Source organism: Botrytis sinoallii (genome assembly GCF_014898435.1).
Source record: "Botrytis sinoallii strain Bc 23 chromosome Unknown BSIN_009, whole genome shotgun sequence".
Lineage (NCBI taxonomy): Eukaryota > Fungi > Ascomycota > Leotiomycetes > Helotiales > Sclerotiniaceae > Botrytis > Botrytis sinoallii.
The window spans coordinates 965,788-989,443 of NW_024066036.1; the positions used below are offsets into that span (position 1 = coordinate 965,788).

Here is a 23,656-nt window from a genome sequence, read left to right on the forward strand (position 1 = left end):
CGACATTCTCTGGAGCGGCTCCATCGCTCTGTCGACCATGGATGAAGGTAAGTTCAGAATTCAATCTTGCCTCAGAGGACATCTTTCTGCAAGACACAGATGAAGCATAATACGTATGTCGAGGTTCGAAAATGTGATCAAGGTCAGTAGAATGTGCGAATGAGGGTTGAAAATCATGATTACTTCCTCTAAAAATGGTCAAAGTCATTACAAGTATACCTCCCATCACGAGTAAAAACTGGAAGTGTACGCCTAGCCTCGAATCTCTGAGTTCTGCATTCGTTTCGACCGAAAACATCACATCACTTCTTTTGTTCGGTTCGAACATCCAATGCCTAAGTATTCTTCTACTACTGTGGGAACTGTGGGCGTCAAACCAGTGGTTGAGTTTTCGATTAAAGATTTGCAAGATTCCTTCAAAACTTCGAGGTCAGATTTTATTTTGTCAATTGGGGACATAAAGTGTTGATTTGGAAGAATCCAACTCTAAGCGAAAGTCATCCATCCATATAACATTTAAAAACATACTACGTAGATATCCGCATCATTTTGCGTTGTAAAGGGCAAAAAAGAAGCTGGAGGACAAAGCAACACAAGTTCTATGTTAACGACCTGTTCCGCTGCTAGTGTGGAGTGTTAGACACATACCAGGCGTGTCTCGGTGAAGAGTGTATGCGGAGATATCACGTATTCTTTCAAGGTCGGTAACTTATCAACAGTAAGTTATGGAACTCATATCGTTGAAGGGTTGACGACTTATTGACAATGCAAAGGACCAAAATCGCTGAGTTGCTGATGTAGAATTCATAAGGGATGAGTGTATTCTTTACGATATGGCGTTCTTGTTGGTCACAAATCTCTTTTGATATTCTTCTTAGAAGAAAAGTCTCTTGGATACATTTTCTTCACTTTTGATTTATACGGTCAATGATAATTTTTTGATCACAAATCCTTGTTGAGCCTTCCCACAGTAGTAGACCAACCCGATACAATATTGATCTCTTCAATAGATCTCACTATCATCAATCAATCCCAATTCTTACCAGCCAAGCTGAATCTGAGGATCCCACTCTCCAAACCTCTCAATGAATTCCTTCTTCGACAAAAATTCTACCTCATGAAACGCCTTCTTTTTCAAGTATCTCATGATATCCTCTTTGAACTTCCAGCGGTCTTCCACCCATTTAGGTCTTCTTGAATGTATCGTATCCGAGACCAAATGACTATCCATTCCCAAAACCAAAGTATCAAGCTGATTGAAGCCCCAGTCCATGTATTCAAGTGCCTTTATTCGTAGTTTTTGCATTCTTTGGGTCTGTTTGACTGCGAATTTTTCGGCATTGATTCTCTCGGATAGTCCAAAAGATTCGGTTCCAACTGCAACGTTTTTGATGTAGTCATCTAGACGTTCTCTCGGATTCATGTCTTGACATTTTACGCAAGGATTTGGACGATGCCAACCCCGATTATTATGTCTGCAAACGACACATCGAAGAAGCAACGGGATATCTTCCTCATCATCAGGAATTATGACACGACGGTTTGCTTTCATCGCAAGTCTGATGGATGTCTCGTTCGTCTGCACAAATGCGAATTGTACACAGAAAGTATTGAAGGTAAACCAATCCGAAAAATGAAGAGTATCCAGGTCCTCGCGAAAATAAACCGGTTTCTCGGTTTCGAGAATAGACATTAGGAAATGACTCTTTGAATAGAGTTCTTGACCAATGTATCGTGCTTCTTTGTTGACGTATAGGGAAGCGGGCATCTTGTACGATGGTGCGGGTTGTGCTGTCCATGGGAATTTAACATTCTTTTGAAAGGAACGAGTGTTTTGTTCGTCGGTGAGCTCCATGCGATGTAACAATTCCATAACTTAATTACAGCGTGAATTCTTTTTGGCATTCTCGCCGGTATATTTTGCAATGATGGTGAGCGTGCGCGGTTCTCCAAAGTCTTCTTCATCTTCTGCGTGATATTTCCATATCATACAGCGAACTTCTGCTGGAAAGTCGCGGAATCGATGGAAAGTTCCAGGCTGAGGAGATAGTTGTGCTATGTTCTGTGCATAGTTTACGTTTGTAGAAGCTATGGCCGCTGTTATTGCAGGTCAGTTGGACATCGTTGCGAAAGAGAGAAAAGGGCGAAATACGTACGTGTGATGGTCAAGCTTTGCAAACAATCTGTTGCAGGAGATGTGTCATACAGACCATTATGCGGTCCACTTGACTCACATACACATTCTGCGCACTCGATATCTGCAGATTTATCCATTCCCATAGAAACATCATTGTCCATCTCAACTGTGCTGGTCGCATTTGCGCCCTCACCAACCCCATCTATACCACTTCCATCGATATCCATATTGTCCATACCTTCCATCGTATCAGTACAAAGACTTGTGTTGGCCATTTCTGTCGAGTATTTGCCCGTTCAATGCAATGTCGGTTGAGCTTGGGGAAAGAATTATTTTGTGTAGTAAAACTTTGGATTTTGTGGGAGAAACCAAGTGACTGATAATTTAAAAGCAAAATAAGATAAGATGCTGTAGTGAATTACTTCTATTATTGTGAATCATGTGATTATCCGAAATATGTTGTCTGATTCGACAAGTATATTAAATGGGGATTCAGTGACGACAGAAAGAAGTAGAGATGTACCAGATAATAAGCAACGTGAAAGTACAGATGCAGAACCACCACACCCTACAGTGTGATAAATGCAGCCCTTTCAACACCTGTTTTCTGGTTGGGCAATGTAAGACTTGTCTTTTGAAACTCATAATTGTGTCGAAAATATGGAAATTTAACTACAACGTTATTCCCAAAGGATAATAACTGGGTGTCAACTGCACACCCTTGTTACTGACCAGCAGTAACACCACAACGGAAAACCACCCCAAATAGATTACCAAACAAGCCGCGCACCATTCTCCTAACCACCAGACCTCCCGATATCATATCCATATGAATATAATCAGTCACCATTACACCTATTTTCATGCGGGTTATAATGCGCCCCTAGACCCCAGCAGAGATGTATAAAGTCTTGCCAGCGGCTTCTCGAAACGAGTGATCCAGATTTTCCATCGGTGAACAAACAATCATCAGCATCGGACGTATTTACAGCGTCAAAAAAACTTCCACACGAACCTCTAGACTGAGGCGTATTGCCATTGCGCCGAATTTTGAGATCTGTAGCATGGACCGTTAGTATTGGCGATGCCAAGATCAATACTGGGCATACGGACCTGATTTTGTAACGTGATGTTGTTCACTCGAGTCTGTGGATGATTCATGTGGGTCGATATATGTTGATTCACCTTTATCTGCATTTTCCCTGCCCAAAGCGGCAAACTTCGGAAGATGTCCCGAGCACTCAAATTCGGCATCCTGTCCATTTAAGCGTCTGATAAGGTCTGCAAATCTCGTGATCAAAACTTCAGCTATATGGTAGGAATTTTTGTGTTCAATGCTGGTGGCTACAGCAGAAACATCTCTAGGATGTGCTCGTCGCCTATCGATTGGGCTTGGCCTCCAATGTGGGTCAGAACTCAGACCACCACCTGTTTCGAAGGACTTTGCTTGTACATTGCTTGACATGATGCCAATACCGATAAGAGCTGGTGTATAGATACCTAGTGTCGGGAGGATGGCTAGAAGGGCGATATTTTGGACTGTTGGAAGAAGAGATAATGATGATGTAATAGAGGATTGCTTGAGGCGAGTAGTTGTAAGGACTTCGACATGAGATTCCATGAAAGTATGTGCAACAGATTGGCCGAGGCCCATGAGGGACAACGAGAGTGGAAGGATGAACTTCATGTTGAAGGGTGCTTGGTAAACTGCTGTGGTCGAGCTTTTATTAATCTGTTATTTGATGATTTGGGTTATCGGAGATGTTTTGACTGAAGATTGAAAGTAAGAAAAAATTGAAGAAAGCGTCCTTGGAATAGCTCAGCAAAGAGATACCCAAAAGATTTCAATACGAATGAAAATGACACCGAATCCCATAATTTCTTTATGATTCTTAATGCCTAATGACTGCTGGTCCGTTGCTTACAGCGATCTGTTTTGAATCATAATTCAAATGGGATTTATGAATCATTACTTTCTTACAGAAAAGATTTCGTAGATGTGGCTGTGTTTCAATACATCAAATATAAAAGTGTCCCGAGTCATAACATGAAGCAAACTCGGAAATATCTGTCCTATCATTCACTGGATTCCATTCGTAGAACGAGAACATCCATGGTTCCGTGTAAAAAGGTCGAATGTCTTTCCAAGCTAGCAAGATCAAAGTCTGAAGCTTCAGGGACTTGATTACTGCCCCTATGTAATTTTCGATGAGGTGTTCACTGCAAGATCCTGGTCAAGGACACGCTTATTTTTGGGCGATTCTCTGGTAATGCTAATGTACATTGAAATACCAAGACCAAGTCAATCTTGAGCAACGATCGTGGGTAATGAGAGGTCGTGTGAGAGAGCTGAGTGGCGCGTAATTTGTCCATGATTTTTTTGAGGTGTATAATCATGGTAATTGAAACGGCAATGTTGCTTCGATTGCGCTTCCTCTTTCTCGAGCGAATCCTTGATAACTCCAAGCTTCAAGTGGTATCAGTGACCATAGCTCCTACTGGTTCTGGTCTTGTTGAAAATAAAATCTTCCATTTCACGATTTCAACGATTTCCAATTCATCCCCAACTTCTGACTCGGACCCTTGCATTAAGACATCACCATTCGTCTGTGATGATATCTCACGATCCCTCTTCCTAATAACAGCGTAAGCCCTTGGAAGCTTTTTGACCTCTCCCGTGAGTCTTTGGTGCTTGCCCACGTAGAGATAGACACGCTTCATCCACTTAGTATTGTCTGAATTTGCTGGGTCATATTCGGGGAAGATCAGGCGACCAATCGGAGTCTGGAAACTTTGTTCTGAAGAATTTGAAATGTTCATGGGGTCATCATCCTCAATGTCCGGTTCTGGAAGATTTATCGTTCCTTGAAGCTCTAGCAGTGCGAGTCCAGATGGGGTTTGAAGAAGCTTCGGTAGTGGATTTTGTATGGTTTCAATTGGTTGATCGACACTCGTGTGAAGGGGAATCATGATTGAGACTTTAGAGATGATATTTTGTGCCCGACAAAAGATTCAATCACAATTCATCATTCGCGCGACGCAAAGTCAACACCACAATTGTTAAATCTCAAGAAATTATCGAGCATGTTTGTAGGGGTCTGGCAGAATGTTTGACCGACCCGATGCTACATATCACATGATCTCGGTTGTTGATCCACATTGAAATTTCGCGCTAAGGATACTAGCGTCTCGCACTGAGAATTTCGAACTTTCCAAAATTTCGAAGTCTTCATTCCTCTCAGCGACAAATCACCGACGACAACCTCGACCACTTGACCACTTACCACCGTCAAGATGAAGTTGGTGTGTATTCCATTATTCCGTTGTGCTGGAATTGATTGATTGAGTATCTGCTAACAAACTTTGATTGATAGAACATTTCATTCGTACGTTTCGAACCCATTTGAATGAACACGATCGAAGAATTCGAACTGACAATATTCAACAGCCTGCCAATGGCAGTCAAAAGCTCATCGATATCGAAGACGAGCGCAAGCTCCGTGTCTTCATGGACAAGAGGTATATTTTTTCGCGACACCGAATACAACGAAAGAATCTAATTTTTGCTCGACAGAATGGGCGCTGAGGTTCCAGGAGACTCCGTCGGAGACGAGTTCAAGGGATACATCTTCAAGATTACCGGTGGTAACGACAAGCAAGGTTTCCCAATGAAGCAAGGTGTTATGCACCCAACCCGTGTCAGACTTCTCCTTTCTGAGGGTCACTCTTGCTACCGCCCACGCCGAACTGGTGAGCGCAAGCGTAAATCCGTCCGTGGATGCATCGTCGCCATGGACTTGTCCGTTCTCGCTTTGAGCATTGTCAAGCAAGGAGAGAGCGACATCCCAGGTGTCACCGACGTTGTCCACCCAAAGAGATTGGGCCCCAAGCGTGCCACCAAGATTAGAAAGTTCTTTGGGCTCACCAAGGAGGATGATGTACGTTTTCCCTACATCATTCCGCCCATCACTCTCAACCGCTTCGTGCTGGTGCTTGAGGATGGAGTGTGAGAAGTAAATCCAAAGCGTAATGCTGATATATCTGGGTTAGGTCCGTAAATTCGTTATCCGTCGTGAGGTTCAACCAAAGGGTGAGGGCAAGAAGGTCTACACCAAGGCACCAAAGATCCAACGTTTGGTCACCCCTCAACGTCTCCAACACAAGCGTCATAGACTCGCACTCAAGCGCCGTAACGCTGAGCGCACCAAGGATGCTGCTGTAAGTCAAGCCGTCCTGCTACTGAAATTATCTATCTAACATATTTTCCAGAACGAGTACGCCGCTATCCTTGCCAAGCGTGTCTCTGAGGCCAAGAACGCCAAGGTTGATGCCCGCAAGCGCAGAGCTTCTTCTATGCGTAAGTAGAGGGTTTTCACGATGGGTAATAAAATGGCAGTCTTTGTGGATGTTTGGCGAGTGGAATGAATTCTCAGCCGGGTTCAACAGGTCAAAAAAGCATTATACCAGGATGCTAGATACCAATTTAAAATGGACTGCATATTACTACTTAGGACGGCGTTTCCGGAATGCAAATGATGTGCTATTAATATGTTTTGATGTTCCCATATATTGTCAAATACAGTGGATGGTTGTTCCTACCGAAGTCTTGCCCTTCAGCTTCTCCTTTTTGACCTTCCCCCCTTTCCTGACTCGCTTTACTTTACACACCCTAGTTCTACTCTATGCCATTCTTTAAACCTTCAATCCTGTTACTATTGCCCACCCTTTCCTTATCGATATTATGCGAAACTCTTACCCGGTTGATACTATTTAAGATGAATGCTAGGCCAGAACCTAGGAAATTGTCGAACTAGATTAGTCTTGAATCCACGCATTTTCCATCCAAAATCTTTTACTAATAAAATAACACAAGGATTATAACAACTCTGAATGGAATATCTATTCGAAAGAGAACGAATGAGTGATCTCATTATGCCTTCATTTCAAAACTCCATAGTAATTTTGGTAAGGTTGCTCGCTTGTGACTTTATTTATAAAAATAATATCGAGTACAATCAAACACGTAAGTAGTACAGATGATCTAGATGTCGTCTCTTTTCTCTTCTCTTATCTCTCAAAGCATAAATGTATCTATCTAGTAGTCACACACACACACACACACATACACACAACAAGAAACCGATATTGATGCATTTACATTTTTTCTGATTCCCGCACACCTATGTATATATGGAAAAGGCCCTATGTAACATATTTAAACGTACCTATGTAAGTGAGTAAGGCCTCTACGACCCACGCAAAGCGGATATTGCATTACAAAAAGAAGAAAGAGAATACCATCTTCTGCAATCCGCACTGCTGTTTTTTCCTTTCCTAGTAAATTTCTATCTACATGCCTACCCACAAACCCCGAGTGAAACCCAAGAAACCATTTTTGATCTATCTTCCAGTGTCTTTGCAACCACATCTTGTAGCTCCTTAATCCATAGGTGCGTGAGTGAACAAAAAGCTCACACTCTCTCCATTATGCGTCCTCCTGATTGCCTCGGCCAACGTCGCACTAATATCCATAACTCTCAATCTTCCACAAGTCTCCTCCTTTCCTCTTAGAGGAACTGTGTTTGTAACAACAACTCTGCTCAATTTACTTTTGTTTAATGTTTCGATTGCTGCTCCACTAAGGATTCCGTGAGTTACGATAGCGACGACTTCCTTGGCGCCGTGTTCCATGACGGTTTCGGCGGCTTTGACGAGGGTGCCGCAGGTATCGGCCATGTCGTCTACGAGAATGGCAATTTTGTCTACGACGTCACCGACAAGGACCATGCGGGATACTTCGTTAGGACGAGCGCGCTCTTTGTGAATAAGGGCAAAACCGAGATCAAGACGGTCGGCGATGGAGGTTGCTCTGATGATTTCGTTAGTTATTTTGGTCCTTGTTTAAAAAAAACTTGCTCCGTCTTGTCCAGATCCTGCACCTCGCAGATATACTAGTTCCCTTTCGTAGAATATGAAAAGAAATGGCTCACCTCTTAGCACCACCGGCATCCGGACTAACAACCACACACTTGCTAACCTCCAAGTTCTCTCTGATCCATCTCAAAGTACTTGGTTCCGCATACAAATTATCGACTGGGACATTAAAGAACCCTTGGATTTGACTTGCATGTAAATCCATTGTAATAACATGATTACAGCCAGCCGTTTGCAACATGTTTGCAATAAGTTTCGCGGAAATGGGAGCGCGAGATTTATCTTTCTTATCTTGACGTGCATAGGGGAAGTTAGGGATGACAGCTGTAATGCGACGTGCGGAGGCGGTTTTGCAAGCATTGATCATGATGAGAAGTTCCATGAGTCCATCATTGATATCGCCAGGTGCGGTGGATTGGAGGATGAAAACTAGAGAGTAAAATTTAGAAATTTGACTTCGAGTATGCGATGGGATGAGGGACCAGGAGAACTAACCATCTTCATCTCTGACACTCTCTCCTACTGTGACGCTGGTCTCTTGATTTGAGTAGTTCAAGCTCATAGTCTTTGCAAGCTCAATGCCCAATCTGCGCAATGGATTTCGTTAGCACCTTCTTTCACATCTCCATCCTTAAGATTGGCACTCTAATAGCTCATATCCCGTCAATATTTCAAAACCCCCCATTCACAGATCCAAGCGCTCGTCATCCCACCATCCCGAAGCAGATACATCTCATCTCATCCCACCAAAACAACCCACTCATCGCCAATAACGCAAGCAAGAAATAAAAACAACCCACCTATCAGCAACCAACTTCGCCAACTGAGGATGGCTGTTACCCGTGAGCAACTTAATTGAATTTGTCGCCATTTTATCTGCTTTTCTTCTCTTTTTCTTTTTATTCCTTCTATATTTCCTTCGTATCGTTCGCTAACTCGCAGTCGCAGATATAGACAAGCCTCCTCTCAGATGCGCAATCGTAGTTGTAGTCGCAAATGCAGTCTCTAGACTAGGTAGCGCACGTTTCCTTTCGCTTCGTCCTATTCGTTGTCCGTTCGTTCGCAGATTCCGTGTAGGGTTTACAGTGTTCCTGTACCTGCACAATAATCTCCAATGCAACTAATTTTCCTCGAGTGTATGTTTGTTCTGGATGGATCAGAATCAATTTTCAACGTCCTATTGGATCCCTCCTTCTAATATGCGCAAGTTCGTCCTGTCGGTCGTATACAGAATTTCAATCAGTTCTGATGATTGAGAATATTCTTGACGTTACTTTATGTTGCGTCGTAGTCAAATGTCTGAAGTATGAAATATGAGAAAAAGGAAGCCGTTGAGTAAGAAATGAATGAACCCTTTGACATTGACATTTGAGAGAAATAATTTTTGCGGGGTTTCGAAAAAGATAACGTCCGTGCCGAATGATCGGCTTTTTCCGTTTTCTAGCCCTGTGGTAACCAACCACGGCCAATCAAAACTCTATCACATCATATTATGAGAGATTGTGTACGAGTGTGGTGGTATGGTAGAGGGGTTTTCGTTATACACTAGGTAATCACGTTATCTTATCTTCACATTTCCAAACCAAACACAGTCAACATCTTTCGAATTCATCAATCTATGATAATTCTGTATGCTAACTAACTAAAAGCTATCTACTTTTTACATCTGCCATTTTTCCCTTTTGGAATTTTTTGTCTCTGATGGGTCATCTATCTAATCCTCCTTCCCTGGGAAATCATCTTTTAAACGACCTGCACTTCGCTTTGAAAGAATCCTTCCCCGAAGATCTCAAACCAAATATAACCATCCATCCTCATCCATCACCTTATCTGTCTACCTGATATCGCATAGTTTCATATCCTCCAACCCATAGAAAAGCAAACCTATCCTCCGTAGAACCATCGCTCTGGTTATTAGAAGACCGCCTTGTCCTCATAAGTATCGTCAAAAAAAAAAGAAAGCTTGACGCCGCCAAATGCTGATCAAAAGCCTGCCATGCATGATATCATAATTAGGAAAAAGATGTTTGACCTTGCAATTGATGTTTATGCAAAACCGAAATATTCACTGCCTGCTGTAATGGCAGTAAGAACTTGAGCGCGAAGGGTCTCATAACTTTCATATTCTGGAAGATCGAGTTCTAGAAGTTGGGTTAGCATATGATTAGATGTATGATTTAGGCAGTGTAACTTACGATTGAAACAAGTATGAGAAGATGGAAGTCTTTCTTTGTTGCCATAGTCTCGGTGGATATTGAATCGACTGAAACCATTCATACCCTCAAGCTCCTTGAAACCGTTAAGGGGTACTTTACTGGTTCCCGTGACGAATTGCAACAACTTGGCTCGCTCTTCTTTGTCAAATGAGCGAATGGCACGCCAGAACCACTGAATTTGTGGAGAAGATGCCGAATAATTGTGGTATTCAGTGTTACTCTTCCAGTCATCAACATCAATTTCAGGTAGTCCAGAGATTAGCAACTCTAATTCCTGCTCATTGAAAATCGAGACCAGTTCAGCAGGGATGATATCATGGAAGCCCTTCAAGAATTCATCAAGCTGTGCTTTGACAGATCCTGTGAGTTTCCATTCGACCATCAATCGAACATACTCGTGCTTGTTCTCCTCCGTCACTGGAACATTGCGCCCATCTTCAATAAAGTCAATGGTCTCGACAACGCCAAATTTGTCGTTATCAACGGAGAAGGTTTCGGTAATGATATCCGTGATATCATTCTCAAGCATCCATATGAGTGACTTATAATAGTCAGGATCCAAAGATTCCATGTCCTTGACTGAAACAGCCTTGCCTAAGATGCGCTTGTAAACTGCTCTACTAAAATGGCAATCGAGAACACGACCTTCATATAGTGCCTTTCCGATGATACGACCGATGAATTTGAAGAACATTAGATGCTCCTCGTTGATACTACTCAATTGATTTGGATGGAAAGTAGTACGGTCAGAAGACACGGGGATGAAAAGAGCATAGCCAGGGTCGAACATTTGCCTAGAGAGAACTTGGAACCATTCACGAGTAACTCCGCCTGCATCTACACCCTCTTCTCCGTGGAAACGAATGCTTAATTTGCCATACTTCATTTGATCAGGAGTCTGGAAGTAGAGAGATTTGAAAGAGTCGTGGAATACCTGCTCTCGACGAACAGACAATTGTAATGGAGGAACTGCACGAGAACCTTGGCTTCGGCTGTGAATGCTGCGGCTGAAGTAGTTGCGCTTATTATCAAACTCGAGAACCTTAGGATTCTTTACCAATAAAGAGAATGTACCAGACATGAGCTTTGGAGTATGTCGGACTAGGTCATTCAGAATCTTTCGATGCTCTTCGGTGAACGTGAAGAACAAGTTCTCCATTCGAGACTCTGGAACGGGACTAGCAAGAACCATTTCCTTATTCTTTGCACTTCGATTAAGTGGTGTGTCCTTCAATGTAGTGTTCTTGCAAACGACCATGAGGGATTCGATCAAAGGTAAAAGAATAGTGGCGACACTAAGCATATGATCTTGTTGCCTAATTGTACTGAGACATGCACTTAACTTCTCCCACATTGGGCCAAAGGTGGAGTTCTCATAGAGGCCAGACACGAGATCTTGCTTTTCGACAATCTCAGAGGAAACCTCTGCTTCACTGGCTGCATCATCCTTCTTTTCACGCTTAGGATCAAACAAATGATCTAGCGCAGTGAGAACACGTAGAAGTTTGTGCTGGTCGGATGCCGGTGGTGAGAACTTGGCTAACGCGACACCCTGAATCTCAGTTCCGGTTCTAGCTTTTTGGATCTGAGGAAGAAGGTCCTCGAGATCTATTAATATGACTTCACCCAATGCTCGAGCCTTGGCGATGAGTTCTTTTCCGAAAATGGCCTTCGCGCCAGGAATGGTGGAAAGATTCTTGATGGTTGATAATGTCTCGCGGAAGGTCTTTGAGTTGCACTCACAGCAGAAGATATTGGTAACCAGGCGAAGATTGTGTTCTGGAACAACAGGAGGAGTGAAAACATGAACCTTCTTCTGTTCTTGCTTAGAAGTATCCTCGGGCTTCAAAGAGTCGGTATCTGGAACGACGGAGGCCTCACCGGCATCAGCGCTTGTAGGAATAACAAGTGCCGGAAGTACTGGAGCAGATGTCGACCCAGCGGAAGTGTTTTCTACAGGAGCAGTCGCATCTGATACCACCGGTGGTTGTTCAGTGGACTCACTCTCACCTACGGTAACGTTGTCAGGATTGGGTGCATCGGTGGAGCCAGTGGCTTCAGCCGTCTCGGCTGTCTCGGCTGCAGTTGCGCTCGCCTTGGCCTTTTCTGCTTCTTCGATAGCTTCTTTTTGCTTTCGTTCTAGCGCAATGAGAGGGCTAGTGATAAGATTAAGTAAGAGCGAAAGTTGTTCCATGATGGTTGCGCTCTCCATGATCAAATCACGATCTAGAAGACTGAGCAAAGAGTTAAGAGCGTATCTTGGGGCTTTGCTATCCTTTCCTTTTCCCTTCCGACTGAGACTTCGCTTGAGTCCACCAGATGGCTCGTGCTCGGTCAAGAAGAACGATGCGACATGCAAATTAGTTTGAGCAAGGTAGACCAAAGCTGTCAAACATTGTTGGACTACCATGAGTGGCGATGCCTCAGAATTTGTCTGAGCGAGCGAGCCGAGACCAGTAAGTGTTCGTCGAAGAGTTTGTGTAGGGGTCTTTGGATCCTTTTCTCTTGGTTGCTTGGCTCTGACGGACAGATAGGAAAAGCTTCGCTCGATTGCGGTCATGTCGGCACTACCATCCTGAAGGATATGAAGAAGGGTGCTAATGAGCTCGGCACGGTTGTGCTTGTTCAATGCTACATTTTGCAGAACTGAGTTGAGTGTGCTTCGGAAACTGCTGTGTTGGAAAATAAACATCAGCCGCAAAAGTGTTGCTACACCTTGTTTGTCCAACATTTGAACGATTGCCCGACGAGCTCTTGGTTGCTGAGGAGCCCCTCGACTTTCTTCACCAGGAGCTGGACGGCGAATGACGCCTACAGGTGCTCTTCCAGGGTGGCCAGCATGATCTGGCTGACCTCTGCGTAATTGACGTGCTTGGGCAGCGAGGTCGGGAGGCAAGGATGCCATGAAATCTTCATCACCTTCCATCAGAACTTCTTGTCTAAGAGCTGGTGGGAAGGTTGCAAGGATGCTTGGAAGATCCATGTCTCCATTTGGTGGAGCTCCGCCTGCTGCTGCTGCAGCCTCTCGTCGTTCGTTACGTTCACGACGTCGGCGTTCTTGTGCTTCCTGCTGCATGATTTCCTCTCGAATATCATCTGGGAGGGCATCAAGGAATTCCTGTTCAATGTCGGTTGGCTGTGAACCTGTCGCAGTTGCTTGTTGACGTCGCTCGGCAACGGCAGCCATGATGACTTCCTCGCGGATATCCTCTGGGAGCTCTGCAAGGAACTCTGCGTCGATGCCCAGGTCTGTGATATCATATGGCGTGTTTCGAATCATAGTCATGACTCTAGGACGATCAACAGCTGGAACCTCCGTTTCTTGTGCTTCTGCATTGGTAGCTCCCGGAATTTCACTCTGGACACCCTCCATGGCATCAGTTGCGTTGGCATTATCCGCCTCGACAGGCTCTTCAATGGATTCATCGGCCTGGGCACTTTGAGCAGCCGCCATCTCAGCTGCAGCTCTTTCAGCTGCCTCTTTCTCTTCAGCCTCTTTCTTCTCTCTGGCTGCCTTCTCCTCTGCCTCCTTGGCTTCCCTAGCCAGCTTTTCTGCTTCTAATCGCTTCTTCTTTTCTTCTTCCAGTACGCGGATTCGTTCCAGTTCGGCTGCTTTGCGAACTTTGTCAGCTTCAATGGCAGGAGGTACGAGCGCTGCCATGAGTTCATTCTTGAGCTCTTGAGCGTTCTCAACATTGCTTGGTCCGAAGAGTAGCTTAGACTCTTCTGACCATCTTGCAGCTGTACATTGAGTAGAGAAAGATGTAGCGCTTCCAGGCTCGCTGGTATCACGGTGATTGTCATTACGAGGACGACGTGTTCCAAACATTGCTTCGAGTTCTCTAGGCAACTGACCAGGACCAGCGGTAATATGAAACTGTAAAGCTTGTCCATTACGAGCGATTGATCCTGGGATACGTAAGGATCTGATCATGTCAAGGATTTGTTCAGGGCTATCACCGAAAGCACGTCCGCCAAGAACGCTACTCATGTCTATCAAGTTGCCGCCGGGTCCCGGTGCTTGAATCCAGCTGCCGATTTGAGGTCCTCGATGGCCAGGTCTGCTTAAAGCGCTTGGGCCATTACGTTGAAGTAGAGGGTTTGTGCCGTCATCCATGGAATATGGGGGTGGAGCACCGGATCTATGTGCTCGGTAACGGAAATCTGGTACTACAATTCTATCAGTCCTATTCTGTCTTTGAAGGCCATCCTCGATTGCCGCTAGGTCCGAGACGGCTTGTCTTTCTGCGAGAAAACTGCTCATAAGTTCTGATTCTAAGAGTTGTAACCTACCACCAAGTGGATCGCGCGAACCTCCAGGAAGGAATGGGAAAGGACTGGGGAATGCATGGCGATGTCGGCCTTGATGTCCACGGTGGCTGATGACCATTGGAGGCTCAACATCTCCTTCCCAACCAAAGATAGGACCAGGGCCGTCCGCTTGATTTATTAGTCGGACCGTAGAACTTGGTCTGATATTAGACTGACCTGGGTATGCGTGCTCAAAGAGCATCTCTTCATCCATATCATCCTCGTCGTCTTCATCTTCTGTAACAAGTTAGTAAATCTTCATAGACAGATCTCTTAAAGCAGACGAATCGATTTCGAAGCTTACCTTCTTCTTCGATTTCTTCCATGTATTCACCTAAAGGTTCTTCCTCATCATCTTCCGGATCACCAACGCCTTCTTCTTCCAGACGTTGAAGCATTTCAACGGCATCTTCTTCATCACCAGCGCCGGCAAGCACACGAACAAGGTTCCCAATGGGGCCCATGTCACCCATGGAATGGGAATGAACGTGTGCAGCTTCGTTGTCTCCTCCTGGTCCTTCGTAGCCTTCTTCGAAATCTTCCTCGTCGTCTTCCTGCATGTCCTCATCGTTTTCGCTTTCCCAGTCATCGATATCTTCGTCTTCGGCAAGCTCTTGGACATTTCCGGCTTCATCGAGAATTTCGATACGAGCATCATCTTCCTCCATACCGTCAGAACCATGCTCGTCATCATCATCGTCATCTTCGCTATCATCGTCATCGTCATCGTCGTCATCATCATCTTCATCTTCGTCTTCCATGATGACTTCGACGTCAACACCATGATCGCCAGAAAGACCTTCGATAGGACCCATGCCATCTTCATCATCATCTTCGTCGCTGACATTTTCCTCATCGTCTTGCTCCATTTCCTCTTCATACTCCATACCATCATCGTATTCACCTTCGTACATGTCCTCGTCATCTATAAGAATTAGCCTTTGTATATTAAGTATGATAGTTGTTTGCACTTACCATCTTCGGAATCAGATGATGTATCGCCCTCTTCCCCTTGCTCAAACATACCCAAAGTCGAGTTTCGGAATAGATCAGGTGTCTCTTCTCGGTCGTCTTCGAGATCTGACACTGAAGTGGCAGACTCAATGTCATCGTCGTCAGCTTGTCCTGGGGGTGAAGATATAAGTGCGTTTTCACTAAGGTAGATAGCATGATGAGTGAGCTGCTTCAGGGGCCGCAGGATATATTTGACAGCTCGCTTTGCGCCAGGGAAGTTGAGATCGATGTCTGCTACCGAGGCAGTCAAAGCTGCAATGTATCCCTTCTCATACATAATACGCTTGAGTTGCATCTGGGATCTCTTGCTGACAGAAGTATCTGCAGTTCCTAAATTCTCCTTTCCAGTCATTATATGCATCATGAGATCGGCAAGTGAGAGCATCCTGGCATATTTAATCTCAAGAGGCTCGGTAGAAGCGCTTGCGTCTTTGTAAGCCTTGAGAATATTCTCTAGGACAAAACGTCGCACGAACAAGAGATCGGGCTCATCTTCTCCATCACTTTGCTCTCGGAGCTTATCAAGGATTTGTTCTCCAGTCTTGTTCAACAGAGCAGTGATAACAGAGTCGGCCCAGTGCGATGTGGTTAGCTTCTTACGAATTGTGGTGGTTTCTGGGTAATCCAGTGTTCCAATGGGCAAAAGATCAGAAAGAAGATAGTGAAGCACACTAGATCGAGGCCTTGAAGGCGTCATCGCCTGAGGAGGAGCGCTACGCTTGAAATTAATGAACTCGATCTTAGTTCTATTGTAAGCAGCCAAAAGTTCTGTGAGGCATTGCAGCAGGAAGCATCTGTAAATGTAGATGGGATGCTCCTCGCCTTTGAATTCCTGTTTTGTGGAATCCTGGGTAGATTGCCCATCTTTGGGTACAGGTGAGTCAGGTACGGATGGTGCACCAACCATGGCGACGTCTCTATGTTCAGGCGAAGTAGACTTGTCGGCATGGCTAGTGGTTGGACGATCTTTGTCTTCCACATCCTTATAATTCAAGAGTTCACATAGTAGGAAGTGAATGACACCATCTGGATTCTCGACTACGGGTGTTTTATACTCTGGAGACACTGCCTTTGCAACATCCGGCATGTCAGTATCAATAACTTCAGTAGATGGTTTAAGATCTTGAAGAGTAAGGTCTTCTGTGGCTTGCACGGTTGGCTGGACAGCATCTTCAGAAGCCTTGGCTGTGGATGGACTTTCACTTGGAGGATCACCCTTGAGTAATAACGATGGTACCCGAGCTGTCTGTTCAGACGATGGGAAAGGCCATCCTGTATATTCGACCATCTCGTTAGTTACTTGAACAAATAGTGCCGGGGCACGATTGGCGAGATGTTGCAATCCTCTCAAGTACAATTGAAGATCAACCGGGGATCGCTGTGGCCGAATATTGTGATCGAAGAATGCCTTGATATCTGATCGCATGATCTGTTTGATAGTCTCGTCGTCCTCAACTATGTGTCTAAGGATGAGCAAAAGAGGGCTGTGAATGCGAGTTGAACTGGCCCCTGCAAGCTGCTTTGCCATGACAAACAATCGCTGGATGTTTTTCTTTTCACCCATGCCTTGCGCAACTGAGCGGGTACGTGTCAGTATGACAAGGATTCGAAGTACAGCAAGTGCGAGGGATTCTTCTTTTCCAATTCGTGGAAGAATATCCAGGATAGACTCTAATAGTTGAGATCTTTCTTCATCGGATACTGCGAGCTCTACATGCTCAAGGACAGGTGCCACAACCTTTTCATTTTCATCTTTTGGTGGTGTCCACTTAGCCTTTCTTGGCTTGGCGTCTTCGCTCAAAAGCATTTCAACAATTAGAAGAATCTGTGCGATCCAAGGTGATGGTTCCTCGGCGGAATGCGAAGGGGATAACTTGACGAAACTGAGTAAAGTAGGGAGATTTTCCTTGAGCTCTCCCAGTGCAGCAGCGTAGAATTGTTTTTCACGCAACATCAACGCCAATAAATGAGCATAAGCAGCAATCTTATTACCCTCAGTGCGGACATCCTCAGCACCTGCGAATGACATTAGAGCAACAACAAGTGTTTCGGCGACAATCTTCCTCAGTCCAGAGTGATCTGGAGATTTATTGACCACGGTAGTAATCAAGTCAGATATTTCAAAGGTAACATCGCCATGAGCATTGATGACATCTAAGCACTTATCAATCAAATTATCTCGAATAAGCTTTCGTTCATCATTCAAGTCATCAACGGTGACTTGCTTGAAGGATGGCTCTTCGACCTTGATAGATTGTGTAGGGTTCGACGCAGAACTTTCACGAGGCGCACTTGATCCGGCGCCGTTCTCGTAGCCAGGGGCGAGTTGGTTCATCATGCAATTAAAGCCCTGAGGAGTGAAAGGATCGTTTGCTGGCTCAGGGGCGCCTGTTTGACCGGATGTTGGAGCTGTAGCTACTGTTTGAAGTGAGTTAATGATCGCTGTTACATCCGTTTGGGTAGGATCAGTGGCAATGGATTGCTCATTTGGGCTTGCTGTTCCAGTGGATCCACTTGAAGGTCTAGAATTACCAACAGGCTCGGGAGCAACCTCGATGTCATCGTCAGGAATTGGACAGCGCCCGCGAGTTCTTTCTCTCTTGTGTTCCTTGCAATAGTCAGTTGAATTGGTAAGATTATTGAAGCAGCGATACAGGGCTTCCTTGGCTAAGTCTTCGTCATAACCTTGTTCTTTGAGTGTGGTCACACTGTCAGAATTGATCTTGAAGGCCTTTCGGAGAGATTTTGGCTGTCGAGCCGATTGGTTTTCGGTAGTTCTCTTGATAGCTCCAGTTTCACCTTCCGTTGAGGCAATAGTACGAATTACTTCAATGAGTTTCTCTGATATTTGGCTTGGGGCCCTTTCAATCAAATCAGATTCCCACAGACCTCGGACAGTAGGAAGAATTGCCATGCGAAGCTCTACCACGAACTGGCCGGGTGTGAAAGAGTCGGACCGAGAACGATCGCGATCTCGTTCACTGCGAGGTATCATAGCCACAGTTTGCGGAACTTCTATAATATGCTTTGAATTGACAAGAATTGCATACAAGGAAAGAATCTGTTTGGCACCAATAGTCGCCAACTCAAACCTCATGGTCTTTTCAGGTGTCTTATTTTCCCCTTGTTGCTCGTTTGAGTTGTTATTGCCAGCACGGATTTCAGAAGTAAAAGCTTCTAGAATACGGTTCAGGGTAGTAAATCCAGAACGCTCCTTGAAAGCTTGCAAGACAATACTGATGGTTTGGATCTGACGATCTGCATGACGTGAGGCTAGATTGCATTATTAGTCATGATCGTGTCTGCGGGAAGAACTAGAAAATGGTACTTACAGTCGACTAACATATCTTTCAATACATGTAACAATCCGATCCAATAAGAGTAGTTGTCGATACTATTATCATCACCTGGACGTGCCAGTTGTTTGAGCACAGACTCAGACAAAGCTTCGGCAATAGTGGTATGGTTTTGTCTGTAGTATGGATCCGGATTCCTCCTACTAAGAAGGACCTTGCCAACGTTCTGGAAAAACGGACCAATAACTCGAGGCATTCTACCAAGGAGGTAGCGCAACGTGCCAAAGTTTCGGAATTGAGCAGAATTGTTCAAAGCTCCGAGGCTCTGAAGTTCTGAAGCGTTCTGAGTTGATTGACTCGCCGGCTTCGCGGGTGTATCCGAAGTAGAATTTGCGTTCGCAAGCTCTGTTTGCAGCGCAACAGGCAAGGCCGTAACGTCAACGGATGGAGATGAAGTGTCAGGTTCGACAGTTGATGTTGAAACGTTTGCAACAGGCGGAGATGGTTCTGTACTAACAACAGTGTCTGGGATCATATCGCTAATTCCATTATCCTTGATTCGTGCTGATGGTATTTGTTGCCAGCTCTTTGGAACAAGTCTCTGTAACAAGATTTCTTCCTTGAGAGATGCGCCTAAGAGTGGGCCAAGGGTTTGAATCAAACGGTTGTAGTGATCAGCGAAATTCATGGAGTTGAAGCCAGATGGAGTGTTCCTGTGACTGTATGGAGATCCCTGTATGGAAGCGGTCAAATTGGCGACCAATGAATGAACGTTGACAAAAGCTTTCGCGAAAGCAGTGCCTTGAGCCAATATCTTTTCGTCGGCATGTTCACGGCTTTGACTGTCCACAAATGGAGCAAAGAAAGATGTGCTGAGATCGTGTTTGGCAAATGGCTCAAGGACATCTGCGGCAGCCTGAGCTCGCTTCAAAAGAGATGGAATCACGAGGTATGGTTTTTGCTCGGCGAGAAGAGCAATAACGTTCTGCAAATTGCGCGAAGAAATTCCGTCTCCAAAATTTGCTGGCAGACTTTGAGATTCAGCGAGATCAAGCACATACTCAATTCCACCTCTAGCACAAAATTCGCTACGAACCGATGAATTGTTTAATACAGTGGCAAGGAAAGAAGCGACAGAGGTAATGTATGGTGTCATGGAGATATCGGGTTCTTTGGTTGATACTGGAGTGGATGCAGTGTCATCGGCATCGCGCATCTCAACATCACTGCCACTATCGACAGCCTTGCCCTTTCCTTTCGCATCTGAGGGGCTGTTTGAAGCGGCGCCTAGTGCAATGACGTTACCGGCCGAATCGTGTTCCCACAATTTAGCGCCAGCTCTATCTTTCTCTGCCTTTGTTTTGCATAAATATCCAACTCGGACAACCATAACAAGAATGGCATTGATGATCTCGCCCTTGAGAGTTGGGTGGTGACGTGCCAATTCATCGAAAGTGGCGCCTAAATTGGATGGCAACTCTCCATTGGACTCCATACATTTGACATGCTCAGGGCTCTCGAATATCTCGAAGAATGAACGCAGAGCATGAGAGGCTCGAAACATCTTCATACCAGTGTTATTCAAACAGAGCGCGCTAAATGCTTGAGGGATGATATTGATGGTCTCTTGGGTTGGCATAATGCCGCGGGCAAGAGGGCCATCGCGGGGAGCTTGAAGCATCGCTAGTGTTGGCGGTTGTGTGGTCGTGAGATCAAAAAGGGGTCCATCATCATCATCGTCATCGTCGTCGTCATAGTCTTCCTCTTCATCATCAGATGATGCGATATCCCCATCAGGTCCTTCGAGAGGGATGCGTGCGGAACTACGCCGCCGCCTCCTAACATCTTTTTCTTCCTTGGGTTCCTTGGGTGATGGTAACACAAGTGGACTACCGGTGACCGCCTCTAGAAATCCCTTGCTCAAACCAGCCTCTGCAATGATTGCAAAGCTCGTAGGCTCATTATTGATAAAACCATTTAGAATGCCAACGGCGTTAGTCCAGACAATGGAACCAAAGCAGCGGCCATTTCCAATGATTTGACGCAAACTACCAAGCAGTTGTGAAGAATCGATAAGGTTGCGCAAGATACGATCAAAGTTACCTCCGTAACTATTCGCAGATGACATCATATGGTGAATGAATTTGAATAGCCATTTCAAGATTTGTTGTTGATAGAAAGGGACTTCATAATCAGTAGATGGTGAACGATGTTCGACTGGCATTACACTGCCGGATTCTGCAATGCCTGAGGCAACTGTGGTCTCGTGAACAATCAGATCAGAAACTCGATCAAGGCCATTTGCATTGACCAATATCTGAAAGGCTTCACGAGCACTGTACACTACATTGTCCAGGAACGACAAAGTTTTCGGCTGATAGCGCTGGGCCACAGTGGTGCGAAGGCCAAGAATTTCGATCATGATAGGTATCAAGCCAGCTGTGACAAGACCCTCTGCAGTGCGGGGGTATTGGCAGAGACTGGTCATGAGTGAGAATAAAGCATTTCGCCACTGATCCTTTTCTGTCAATTTGTCACCGAGATCTTCCACAGCCATCTCTGCCACAGCTTTACGGATGACATACAACATTACACCATGATTTATGGTAGTATTCAGAGCTTTGCAGACATCTTGAAATTTTGATGAGATACCCGCGATAGCCTCGAGCGTCGAAAATGCCAGCGTTTGCATGTATGTAGAGACAGCGATGTCGCCTTCGGCCGGTGGGTGCACCAAATCAGCAACCTGATAGATAAATTGTAAACGCTTTGGCTCGTCGCTGTCTTGTTTCATGATGTTCTCAAGGAAGACTGGTTCGGCGTAGACATTAGCCATATTTGCAACAGCAAGCATTCTAATCACGAGAGCCTGTTGTCGAGTCTCCAATGAAGAGATGAGAGCTTTTGCAATCCGAATCTTTGTAAATAGCTCATATTGCAGATCTTGGGGAAGGTCCAAACTATACTCCTCCATCAAAGAATAGATATCTGTGGATCTGAGCTTTGCTGAAGAAATCTCTATGACTTTAGCATTCTGTCGTTGGGCATCGTCCGCAGGCATTGTTGGAGTGCGTGCCAATACTGGGGATGTTTCTTCGGTTGCCGACGATCTATTCGCGCGTTGAGCGTTCGGGCCAAGGTTAGATGATCTGCGAACAGGTGTTGGAGTGACGGGCGGTTGTCCAGAAGGGATAGGAACAGTCTCGACTGGCTTCAAAGCATTATTGGCCGGCTCGGATTCAGTCTTGACTTTAGGATAATAAGTCATTCTGACATCGCCCCATTCATCCCAGCTTGCTTGCGATTGAGGTGAAGCAGTATTAACTGAACTCCTACGAGGGCTCTTTGTATTTGTACTGACACCCGATCCGCCTTTGTATATGGAAACAAGATCGTTTGCATAGACAACAGTTGTTGAATTCTTGGGGCTTAATGGAAGGTTGAAATAGGCCTTGTCTTTCTCCTTGCCTTTGGCTCCGGGTGTTGTTGGGTGCCCCGAGCCTGGAGAACTAGTGGTAGTCTTGCTGAAAGGCAGTGCCAGCTGAAGAACTCTGTTGAGATCGATATTGTAATGCTCTGCCAATAGATGCTTAGTACTCCTAGCAGATCCGACACGCTTCATAGCAGAGTTGTATCTCTGGGCTAATTGGGATGAAACAAGAAGAGTATTCTCGAGTAATGACAAAGACGTAGTATTGAGCAAGCTCCCCAGATGCGGACTGCTGGAATAAATACTGCGATTGCCACAATTTTCCAGAAGCATCTTTGAGAATTTCAAGATCGCCTCGATCAATTGTCTATCTCCATCTTCTCCATAGCCCAGCTCCAACAGGTCATAGGTCTTCGTATCATCCGCTGCTGCTCCTACATTCGACTTCAGCATCTCACAACCGAAGTCCACCTTTTGAGGGCCATCTGCGAGTTTATATGTTGTGCAAAATCTTTCAAGTATCACATCGAAGCGATTCAAGAGAGAGATCCAATGATAAAGGTCGCCACGGGGAAAAGGCCATCTTGTAGGAAATTGTGCGAGATGTTGTGGGAGGAGGGGCAGAGATATGGAGCATGCGGTTTTTCCGAATTCGCTGACGAAAGGAGACTAAAGATAGAGGGTCAGCTTGACGATGCAGATTGACCAAAGAAAAAAAGGCACTTACTAAGGTTTCAACATGCTTGGGCTGTATTGTCTTGATTATTCTGACCATGATGACGGCAGGCGCGGCAAAACCGCAGGTAAATGAAAACGACCCCCTCCACTACCTCTACAGGTATTATATTTCTTGACAACTCAAAAAAAGAGTGTGGCGATATATGGCAGGACCAACTGTAGGTAGATGGCGTTTGGTGCGTTTGCGCCGTGAGAGTAACTTGACTTTTGAGGCAACTATGTACAGTCGCGCGAAATGTGCGAAATGGGTAAGTTAAACAAGGCTAGTTACCTGCTCGCAGATAAACTTTTCGTACGAAGTGCAAATGAGAAAATAATGTTGAAAGTGTACAAGGTCGGGTTGGTTCTTTATGTAGTGCGAGGTACTTGGTGAAGAAATTGGAGATATCGAAAAAGTGATGGTATTGAAAGGTACGGTGCAGGCGCCTTTCAATACTTTGCCGTATCGATAAATGGAGATTTCCCCGATTTGATGACGCTGGGTGGGAAACACCAGACTGTGAATGAGAGATGTATTAAGTCGTAGTAAAGAAAGTCTCTTCGAGTTGATGAATTCTTGAAGTTTGAGAGAACTTTCAAG

General features: G+C 45.0%; 6 protein-coding genes across 6 annotated transcripts; 1 reads left to right on the plus strand and 5 right to left on the minus strand.

Moving 5' to 3' along the window:
* Positions 1-1,039: 1,039 nt before the first annotated feature.
* Positions 1,040-1,873, minus strand: EAF02_005877 (uncharacterized protein; the record flags this gene model as incomplete). Its single annotated transcript, XM_038901925.1, has 1 exon — positions 1,040-1,873. The coding sequence occupies one exon, from the start codon at positions 1,871-1,873 to the stop codon at positions 1,040-1,042; it is 834 nt and encodes a 277-aa protein (XP_038758142.1).
* A 900-nt stretch (positions 1,874-2,773) lies between these two features.
* EAF02_005878 (uncharacterized protein) lies at positions 2,774-3,824 on the minus strand (the record flags this gene model as incomplete). The annotated part of the gene is made up of 2 exons (XM_038901926.1): positions 2,774-3,194; positions 3,251-3,824. The coding sequence occupies 2 exons, from the start codon at positions 3,822-3,824 to the stop codon at positions 2,977-2,979; spliced, it is 792 nt and encodes a 263-aa protein (XP_038758143.1). The 3' UTR covers positions 2,774-2,976.
* A 782-nt stretch (positions 3,825-4,606) lies between these two features.
* EAF02_005879 (uncharacterized protein) lies at positions 4,607-5,107 on the minus strand (the record flags this gene model as incomplete). Its single annotated transcript, XM_038901927.1, has 1 exon — positions 4,607-5,107. The coding sequence occupies one exon, from the start codon at positions 5,105-5,107 to the stop codon at positions 4,607-4,609; it is 501 nt and encodes a 166-aa protein (XP_038758144.1).
* A 324-nt stretch (positions 5,108-5,431) lies between these two features.
* EAF02_005880 (uncharacterized protein) lies at positions 5,432-6,502 on the plus strand (the record flags this gene model as incomplete). The annotated part of the gene is made up of 6 exons (XM_038901928.1): positions 5,432-5,440; positions 5,512-5,523; positions 5,586-5,656; positions 5,712-6,075; positions 6,188-6,355; positions 6,407-6,502. 6 exons carry the CDS (start codon positions 5,432-5,434, stop codon positions 6,500-6,502), a joined length of 720 nt encoding a protein of 239 aa, XP_038758145.1.
* A 1,074-nt stretch (positions 6,503-7,576) lies between these two features.
* Positions 7,577-8,942, minus strand: EAF02_005881 (uncharacterized protein; the record flags this gene model as incomplete). Its single annotated transcript, XM_038901929.1, has 4 exons — positions 7,577-8,006; positions 8,128-8,500; positions 8,567-8,658; positions 8,872-8,942. The coding sequence occupies 4 exons, from the start codon at positions 8,940-8,942 to the stop codon at positions 7,577-7,579; spliced, it is 966 nt and encodes a 321-aa protein (XP_038758146.1).
* A 1,175-nt stretch (positions 8,943-10,117) lies between these two features.
* Positions 10,118-23,113, minus strand: EAF02_005882 (uncharacterized protein; the record flags this gene model as incomplete). Its single annotated transcript, XM_038901930.1, has 7 exons — positions 10,118-10,212; positions 10,267-14,727; positions 14,776-14,835; positions 14,903-15,523; positions 15,574-18,885; positions 18,945-23,007; positions 23,066-23,113. 7 exons carry the CDS (start codon positions 23,111-23,113, stop codon positions 10,118-10,120), a joined length of 12,660 nt encoding a protein of 4,219 aa, XP_038758147.1.
* Between the last annotated feature and the right edge of the window lie 543 nt (positions 23,114-23,656).